The sequence below is a fragment of the Galeopterus variegatus genome, unplaced genomic scaffold, assembly GCF_000696425.1.
Source record: "Galeopterus variegatus unplaced genomic scaffold, G_variegatus-3.0.2 Scaffold4076, whole genome shotgun sequence".
NCBI classification, from domain to species: Eukaryota; Metazoa; Chordata; class Mammalia; order Dermoptera; family Cynocephalidae; genus Galeopterus; species Galeopterus variegatus.
The window spans coordinates 219,574-229,530 of NW_007730187.1; the positions used below are offsets into that span (position 1 = coordinate 219,574).

Consider the following 9,957-nt stretch of genomic DNA (forward strand, 5'->3'; position numbering starts at 1 on the left):
GAGCGCTGCCGCGCTTCCCAAGCGGCGCACTATCCAGTGCGCCACCGGGCCGGCCTAGAATTTCCTTTTTTAAAAAAAATGTCTCTTTCTCTGTTAAGATTCTACGTATTTTATCTTATCGATACTATGTTTTCCTTTAGTTCTTTGAACATAGTTTCCTTTAAGTAGTTGAAGATATTGCTTGTTTGAAATCTTCTTCATCTTTGGAGAACATAGTGCTGATAACATCGAGGACAAGGGTTCGGATCCCTGTACTGGCCAGCCATCAAAAAAGAGAGAGAGAGAAATTTTTGTCTGCTAGACTTAACAACTGGGCCTATTCAATTGCCTACCTTTTTCTTCTCACTGTGGTCATACTTTCCTGTTTGTCGTCTGAACACAAACTATAAACTTGTCTCCCCAGCAATATGTAGCAGCTTCTTCTCCTGCTCTGTTCATGTTGCTTAGCTTCTTTTTAGCCTGGCCTCCTGTGAGTCTCCAGTGTGCCTATGTAATTTGCCAATCACTTGAAGATTTGGGCAGAGATCGTATTCAGATTTTAGGGCTCCTCCTTTTAGTGGTTTCCTTGCTTTTAGGGATTCACTAATTCCCGGCTACTCCTCTGGCCTTTGGTTTTCAGGTATTTTAAGCCCATAAGTCTTCAGCTTCACATCCTTCCTCCTGAGCTGCCAACAGCTATAGAATGCATTCAGCTGAAAAGGTGGCAAATTCACAGATCTTACCCCATGCATCTCTGTGTTTCCAGAGTAGGTTTCTCTCATCTCTGCCTCCATTTTTGGCTATGCCTCCTTTGATCTCTCCTTCACACGCGTAGGCTAGTTGTCAGCCAGTGGTTTAGGCAGAGTTTATTTTAAGGTTTTGTATCTCATTCCTTCTGTAGTTTTCTTGCTGCCAGGAATTCCTCTTATATCTGCAGCTGCTGTTCCAGCTCTGAACACTGGTCTCTGCCACCTTGAGCCAGTAAGGCTATGGTATTTCACCACTGTCATATCTGTGGGTGTCGGGAGGGCTCTTGGGCAGGAAAGCCACTAATAAAGTTATTACCTCTATCTTTTGTAATTTTTTTTTTAACATAAACTCTTCCCTAGCTTCTAGATGGTTTTGGATGTTTTCTAGTGTCTTTAGATAGTTATTTGTTGTATTTTATCCAGTCTTATAATTGTTTTCTACAGGGGGTTCTTGTGACCACTTAAGTCTGCTGCCATTTTCAAAAGTGGACTTTATGTATTTGGTTTTGACTTGATGTTTGGAAATTGCTTCAAAATTGCAAATAAAAATAGTGGATAGAATACGTTTATACCCTTTACACATGCACCACATATATATCTGTGTAAATATATATGGCATGTATGTTATTGTATAAATGGCTTAATAAAATCACTTATTAATATTTTGCCCTATTTTTTTTATCATTTGCTCATGTACTCTCTTGTATGAATGCTCTTCCTCCCTTCTTCCCCTTTCTTGGTATGTGCGTATGTATGTATATATTTATATGTAACAGTTTGTTAAAAGTTTTTCTGTGAATTTTCTAAGAATGGTGATATTCTCTCATATAACCACACTATGGTTATCAACCTCAGTAAACTTAATTTCGATTTGCCTAATATCCATCATTCATATTATAATTTTGTTAATAGATACAATTATATGTTTTTTTTCCTCTCCAGAATATGATCCAGTTCAGGATCAGTTAGTACATTTACATGTCTTGTATATGTAGCTTCCCTTGGGCTGGCCGGTTTACTCAGTGGTTTGAGCATGGTTCTGATAACACCAAGGTCCAGGGTTTGATTGCTGTGCTGGCCAGCCTCCAAAAACAAAAAACAAAACCAAAAATACAACAGATACTTAGCTTCCCTTAATATTATTTGTCTTTTATGAAGCTGACTTTAGAATACAATTCCACAGTTCTCCCTTTTTCAACAGCTTCATTGAGGTATAATTTACATATAAAATTTACTTATTGCAAGTGTACTGTTCAATTATTCTTAGTAGACTTATAGAATTGTATAATTCTCACGTCCAGCCAACTTAGGAGTTGTATGATTTTGACCTCTATCCAGCTTTAGAACATTTCCATCACTCTAAAAAGTTCTCTTGTGCCCATTTGCATTCATCCCTCCTCCCATCAGAGCCCCAGGAAACCATCGATCTGCTTACTATATATAGTTTTGCTGTTTCTGGACATTTTATATAAATGACATCATAAAATATGTAGTCTTTCGTACCTGCCTTCTTTCATTTAGCACAATGTTTTTAAGGTTTATCCATGTTGCAGCATGTATCAGTGATTCACTCTTTTATTGCTATATAGTATTCCATTGTATGGATATATACCACATTTTGTTTATTTATTCACCAGTTGATGGACATTTGGGTTGTGTTCACTTTTTGGCTATTGTGAATAGAGCTGCTCACATACTAGTCTTGCTGTGGACATATGTTTTCACTTGTGCTGGGTAGATAACTAGGAGTAGCATTGCCGGGTTGTATGTTATGTTTATGTTTAACCTATTTAAAAACTGCAAACATGTTTTTCAAAGTACCTGCACCATTGTACATCTCTATTAGCAGTATATTAGGGTTTCAATTTCTCCACATCCTCATCAACACTTGGTATTGCCTCTAATTTTGATTATAGTCATTCTAGTGGGTGTGTAGTGATGTTTCATTATGATTTTAATGCATTTCCTGAATGGCTGATGATGCTGATCTTTTGTTTACGGACCATTTTTCTACCTTCTTTGGTGAAATAGCTATTCAATTCTTTTGCTCATTTCAAAATTGGATTATATTCTTATTGAGTTGTAAGAATTTTTTATACATTCTAGTCACAAGTCCTATATCAGTAAAGGATTTGCAGATATTTCTCCCTATCGGTGGCTCGTCTTTTCATTTTCTTAATGGTGTCTGTTCAAAAGCAAAAGTTTTAAATTTTGACGAAGTCCAGCTTATCAATTTTTAAATGGGTTCTGCTTTTGGTGTCGTAACTAAGAAATTTTTGCTTAACCTAAGGTCATGAAGATTTTCTTCTTTGGTTTATTCTAGAAGTTTTAAACTTTTAGCTCTTACATTTAAGGTTATAATCCATTTTGAGTTCATTTTTATGTATTATGTGAGGTGAAAGTTGAAATTCATTTTCTTACATATGAATATTCAATTGTCCCAACAGTCTTTGTTGAAAAGAGTATCCTTTTCTCTATGGAATTACTTTGGCAGCTTTATCAAAAATCAATTGACTATGAATCTGAGGGTTCATTTCTATTCTCTCAGTTTTGTTCTGTTGATTTCTGTGTTCCTCCTTATGACAACAGCACACTGTCTTCGTTACTGTAGTTTTATATGTTTATTTAAAGTTGGATAGTGTTAGTCCTCCAACTTTATTTTTCAAAATTATTTTGGTTATTTTATGTCTTTTGAATTTCCATATAAATTTTAGAGTCAGATTGTCAATTTCTACAAAGGAAAACAAAAAGCCTGCTGTGTTTGTTTTTGTTTGTTTGGTTTTCTGTTGGCTGGTTGGTATAGGGATCCAAACCCTTGACTTTAGTATTAATATTACTGTACTCTAACCAACTCTAACCAACAAGTGCTGTGTTTTTGACATAGGGATAACTTTGAATCTATAGATCAGTTTTGGGGAGAATTGCCATCCTAATATTGAGTCTTCTAATCTATGACTGTTGCTTCACCTCACACAGGATGATGGAGATGCAAAAAGGATCACTCAAAGCCCATTTCTTCCAAGCAGTGAGAGACCCCAAATGGGTTACTTTCCTGGAACCCTCAAAGGAGAGGCATTCCTTCTTTGGGAAATTAACCACGAACTGGGGTTCTCTCTCTGTATTTATTCTCCAGACCAGGAAGTTACAGAAAAGTAACATAGGTGGAGTTATGGCTAAGTATACTTTAACAGTAGAGGCTGGTAACATCAGTGAATAACAAAGTGACATTCCATAATGCAGTTTGCAAAAGGTTAAGTCGATTCACCAACAAAAGCTTGATCTTAGCAAACACCGTTTTTCCCTACAGCAATTTCCCCAGCATTTTTACATATCAAGTAACTTGTCTATCCTTGAGCCAGCAACTTTGCTGTGCTACAATTCTATAGCCACAACAGAGACTTTAGCCTGGGGAAAGCTTCCTGTCTCCCGCAAGGTTAACATTTCTATATGTAATTCTAAAAGGTTAGGCTAAACCTGAAACTACAGGGCGTTGGAAAACTAGGCCCTGTGAAATACATTTGCTTTATAAATGTTAGTATATTCCACATCGACTGTCTATTTATTTAGGACTTCAGCTTCTTTCAGCAATGTTTTTTTAATTTTAAATTTATAAATCCTGTGCTACTCTTGTCAAATTTATTCCTTATTATTTTATTATTTTTATGTATTGTGAATGGGATTATTTTCTCAATTTTATTTTTGTATCAGTCATTGCTAGAATAAAGAAATCTTATTGATTTTTATACTGATCTTGTATTGTATGACCTTACTTAAATACAATTATTACTTCCAGTTGTTTTTTGGGAATTTTATACATACAAGATCATATCGTCTGTGAACAAAAGATGGTTTTCCTCCTTCCTTTTCAATTTAGATGCCTTTTATTTCCTCTTCTCCTCCTTGTTCTGCTTCTCCCCTCCTCCTTCTTCTTTAGCATTTTGGCTGGAACATTAATCATTTTGATTTTTCCCCCTGTACATGTTGAGTCATTTTCTTCTTGCTGCTTTTGAGATTTTGTTTTTGTCTTTTTTTCCCCACCAGTTTGACTATGACTTGTCTAGCTGGGGATCTCTTTATATTTATCTTCCTTTGGGTTTGTTGAGCTTCTTGGGTCTGTGGATCAATGATTTTCATTAAATTTGGGAAGTTCTCAGCCATTATTTCTTGAGATTTTTTTTTTTCCTGGTCTTTTCTCACTCTCCTTCCTGAGTTTTCATCACACATATGTTGGTTGTGTGATAGCTTCCCACAGGTTTCTGGGGCTTTTTGTTTTTCTTTAGCCTTTTTTTTTTCTACCCTGTTTATTAGTTTAGTTCATTTCCTTTGCTCTATCTTCAGGTTCATTGGTTCTGTTTCACACTCAAATATGCTGTTGTATCTAATAATTTTGTAATTTCAGTGTCTAAGTTTTTAATTTCAGAATTTCCTTTTGTTTCTTTTTAATAGTTTCTGTTATTGTAATATTGTGAAATATATATGTGGTCTTCATCCTCATCTCTTGGCATACAACTCCTAAAATCCTTAGAATCTCCAAAATGGTAAAAATGATGTCTTTTCATATGCTAATGAGTTGACTGATGGCTGGCAGCACCAGAATGGGGGCTGGTCACCAGAAGGATCAAGGCAGGATTAGAGAATTGGGACTTTTAGCCCCGCCCTGCAACCTCCAGGGAGGAGAAGGGGCTAAAGGTTGATTAATATGGCTTATCTGGGCCCACTCAGTGACAGTTTCTATTGACTGCATTTTTTCCTGAGTATGGATTACTCTTACCTGTTTTTTTGAAAACTGGATGTTTTAGATACTATATTGTAGTTCCTCTGGTACCTGAATATATTACCTGCCTGAAGACTGTTGTTGTTGCTGCCTTTTGTTTGTTTAGTAACTTTTCTAGACTAAATCTGTAGAATATGTTTCCTCTGTGAAGATAGTACTTCTACTTGATTTTTAAAATTTTATTCTTGTGTTTATTTTAATCCTGCCTGGCTTCCTAGATATCAACCTTGTAGCTGCAGAGCTTAGTGGTCTATAAGAATTTGCCATAGTTTATAAAAGACTTTGAGTTAGGAAGGCTTCTTACCTATATTGGTTAAGTTTGTGGGCTGAGGAGTGCATTCAAAGTTCAGGTGGTTTTCAAGTCTTTTCTGGCTTTTTACTTTCCACTGAGCCCTCTTATTTTCCCTCTGCCTTGATTGCAGCCTCCTTGTCAGGCAAAGGTGTGTGGATAGCTTGGGACCTCTTCAGTCTTTTCTGCTTTTGCCTACAGTCTTCCAGTCAGCCTGGCTTGTGTGGAGAACTTATCAAGCCCCTCTCTGGCTGTCTCATTATCAGGGTTTCCTTTCTAAATTTCTGAATAGCCTATCAGTTTTTTTCTTCTCAACCAAGACTGCAGCCTCAGATAGCAGTTGCTGGCCTTCCCTGTCCATTTACTTCCTAGATCATTACTTTTATTGCCAGCTGCATGGGGCATTGGTTTCTCACCTATCACTCCAACTGAGCCCCTCCAGTAGCAGCAAAACTGATCATTTTAGGGTCTTCCCTGCTGTAACTACCACAGTAGTCAAGCTAGGGAAGCGGTAGGGAGAGGGTAAGAACAACTTTAACAATGATGTCACAGACTCCTGTTGTTCTTATTCAAACTTCAGTGCTTTTCATGAACACACACTTCTTAATCTATTTTTAGGCTTTTGGTTGATTTCTAGAACTTATTGCTTTGCCTCCCGTGGATTTGTCACCGCTTTTCCCCTGGGTGACGGAGCTGCCAAAGACTACTCAAAGTCCATCTCTTCTGAGTAGTGAGAAGCCCCAGAAAGGGGTTAATCTCCCAGAACCCTCAAGATAGAGGCATTCCTTCCATTTGGGAAATTCACCACGTATTGGGGCTCTCTTCCTGCATTTATTTTCCAGCCTGGGAAGTTACAGGAAGAGACATAGGTGGGGTTATAGTTTTAACAAGTTCTAACAGTGGAAGCTGGTAACATTCAGTAAAAACAAGCCAGATGACATTCCATAAGGCAATTAAGTGGTCCACCAACTCAAGCTTGATCTTAGCAAACATTCCTTCTCCCTACACAGCTTCCCAAGATCTTTACATATCAATCAGTAACTTGTCTGTCTTTGAACCAGCAGCCTTGCTGTGTTACAACTCTTTATCTTACATCAGAGACTATATAGCCTGGGGAAAATTTCCTGTTTTTTGTAAGGTCAATATTTGAATTGCAAGTCTGGAAGACCAGACCCTACTCTACAAGAACTTGTGAGCATTTTTAGTCTGTCAGATAATGTGAAAATAAGCCCTTGGTATGAGTTTTCTACATTGCAATAGGATAGGGGTCAAGAAACTTTTTCTATAAAGGGCCACATAGTAAATATTTTAAGCTTTTGAAACTACATGCAACCTCTGTCACATTTTCTTTCTTTCTCTTTCTTTTTCTTTCCTTCTTTCCTTCCTTCCTTCCCTCATTCCTTCCTTATTTTTGTTCAACCCTTTAAAAAAGTAAAAACAATTTTTAGCCAGTGGGCCATACAAAAATAGGTCACAGGCTGGATTTGGCTTGTCAGGTGAGTTTGCCAACTCCTGCAATAGAAAATGTAATGCATAAAGTGAAAATGAAAAATAGGTCTTGACAAGGATATCTGGGTGGAATATAGCTTGTGATGTAAATATGTTATGAGTGACCAATGAGCAAGGCAAAGTGGCCTAGGCAGCCCTACCTATGAGTTCTCTGAAAATGTTCTTTCTTCAGCAGGATCAAAGCCGGAAATTCAACCTTGTCCTTCCTGCCCTCTGATATTCTCCAGTCAGCAAGCCATTAGCCAACATGTGTGGCTCAGTCATCTCCCTCAGCTATTCTCAAGTTTATGTGTAGAGAATCATCTCCATCCAGGGAAATACTATCCAGAAGATAAGGAGCAACAGCAGGAGCAACTCTTTGTTCAATCCTGCTTGAGTGACAAAGCAGAAATTCAAAAGAGAGAAGATTCCAAGCCCCTGTTTGGGAGAGTAAGCAAAAGTGGCACTTCAAGGCCATTCCCCAGCCCTCCTGAACAACAGCCAGTAAAGTCCAAGGAAGATAAGACAGTGGTGGATGTAGGGCCTATCCCAGAGCAGAAGGCAGACCTTGAGGAAACAAACAAAGTATTGCATGGCTTAGAGGTCTCAGGATTTGGAGCAATCAAATATGAAGAGTTTGGGCCAGGCTGTATCAAGGAGTCAAATCTACTTAGCTTCCAGAAGTCTCACACTGGGGAGACACCTTACGTGGACACTGAGTGGGACCAAAGCTTTAGCAGTATGTCAGTCCTCATCAAAAACCGCAGGACACACTCTAGGGAAAAGCCTTATGTGTGCAGGGAATGTGGGCGAGCCTTTACCTGGAAGTCAAACCTCATCACACACCAGAGGACGCACTCAGGGGAGAAACCTTATGTGTGCAATGATTGTGGACGAGGCTTTACTTGGAAGTCAAACCTCTTCACACATCAGCGGACACACTCAGGGATCAAGCCTTATGTGTGTAAGGAATGTGGGCAGAGCTTTAGCCTGAAGTCAAACCTAATCACACACCAGAGGGCACACACTGGGGAGAAGCCTTATGTTTGCAGGGAATGTGGGCGTGGCTTTCGCCAACATTCACACCTCATCAGGCATAAGAGGACACATTCAGGAGAGAAGCCCTATGTCTGCAGGGAGTGTGAGCAAGGCTTTAGCCAGAAATCACATCTCATCAGACACTTAAGGACACACACAGGAGAGAAGCCTTACGTATGCACAGAATGTGGACGTCACTTTAGCTGGAAATCAAACCTCAAGACACACCAGCGAACACACTTAGGGGTTAAACCTTATGTGTGCCTGGAGTGTGGGCAGTGCTTTAGCCTGAAGTCAAACCTCAACAAGCACCAGAGGTCACACACAGGGGAGAAGCCATTTGTATGCATGGAGTGTGGACGAGGCTTTACCCGGAAATCAACCCTCATTACACACCAGAGGACACACTCAGGGGAAAAGCCATTTGTATGCAGGGAGTGTGGGCGAGGCTTTAATGATAAGTCAACCCTCATCTCACACCAGAGGACACATTCAGGGGAAAAGCCTTTTATGTGTAGGGAGTGTGGTAGAAGGTTTAGGCAGAAGCCAAACCTATTTAGGCACAAGAGGGCACACTCAGGTGTCTTTGTGTGTAGGGAGTGTGGGCAAGGCTTTTGTGATAAGTTAACTCTCATTAAACACCAGAGGACACACTCAGGAGGGAAGCCTCATGTGTGCAGGGAGTGTGGGCAAGGCTTTAGCAGGCAGTCACACCTCATTAGACACCAGAGGACACATTCAGGAGAGAAACCTTATATTTGCAGGAAGTGTGGGAGGGGCTTTAGTAGGAAGTCAAACCTCATCAGACATCAGAGGACACACTCAGGATAGAAATCTTGTGTGTACAAGGGGTGTAGTGAAGCCTTTAGCCAGAAGTCACACTTTATCAGACCCCACAGGACACACACAAGGCTGTGGCTTTAGTGGTAAGTCAGCCATTGTTAGACACCAAAGTGGAGATGTGAATAATGGTAGTATGCATGACACTATCCATGAGAGTTGCATCTGTAGTTCACCTGAAGGAGAATGGCTGGCCCATTGTCAGAAGCTCTGGCCTCCCCTGCCTGGGATAGTGAGTTGTGGAAAGTCTGTAAGGTAACTGGATGGAGGGAGTATTTTTAAATAGGCTGAAATGAGGGAATAGAAACTATTTTCCAAGTAACCTGAACACTCCTTCCACAGTAAACCTGGATGTTTCATAAACAATAATACTAGAGCTTATCTTTTGATGTATGTCTGACCTGAGAACAAGAGACTTGGCAAACACCATGTCTGATGTTTCCCCAAACCATGATCCAGCAGAGTCAGCCTCAGGGAGAGTTTGGGGAATGGTGAATTCATGGGGACATGAATAGTGTATGGGTAGAAGAGGGTTTTATTATATAACAAGCTGACAGATGAGAAAGACTGAAAACATCCTAGCCCCAGGTTTTAGGAAGTTGTTTTTTTTTTTTTCCCCTTTTTGTCTTTTTTCGTGACTGGTAAAGGGATCGCAACCCTCGGTGTCGCGCCCATACCGCGACCGGCAACAGGATTGCAACCCTCGGTGTCGCGCCCATACCGCGACCGGCAACGGGATTGCAACCCTCGGTGTCGTGCCCGCACTGCCCTCAACCAGTGAGCGGACCGGTCTCTATATG

The 9,957-nt window shown here is 39.8% G+C and overlaps 1 protein-coding gene across 2 annotated transcripts in view; it reads left to right on the plus strand.

The window, feature by feature from the left end:
- HKR1 (HKR1, GLI-Kruppel zinc finger family member) overlaps positions 1-9,672 on the plus strand; it is a 36,028-nt gene extending 26,356 nt beyond the window's left edge. For both annotated transcript variants that reach the window (XM_008586678.1, XM_008586679.1), the window contains one exon: positions 7,476-9,672. In XM_008586678.1, the coding sequence (XP_008584900.1) occupies positions 7,476-9,148 (1,673 nt within the window). In that variant the 3' untranslated portion in view covers positions 9,149-9,672. The remainder of the gene's footprint in view (positions 1-7,475) is intronic.
- The last annotated feature ends 285 nt before the right edge of the window (positions 9,673-9,957 follow it).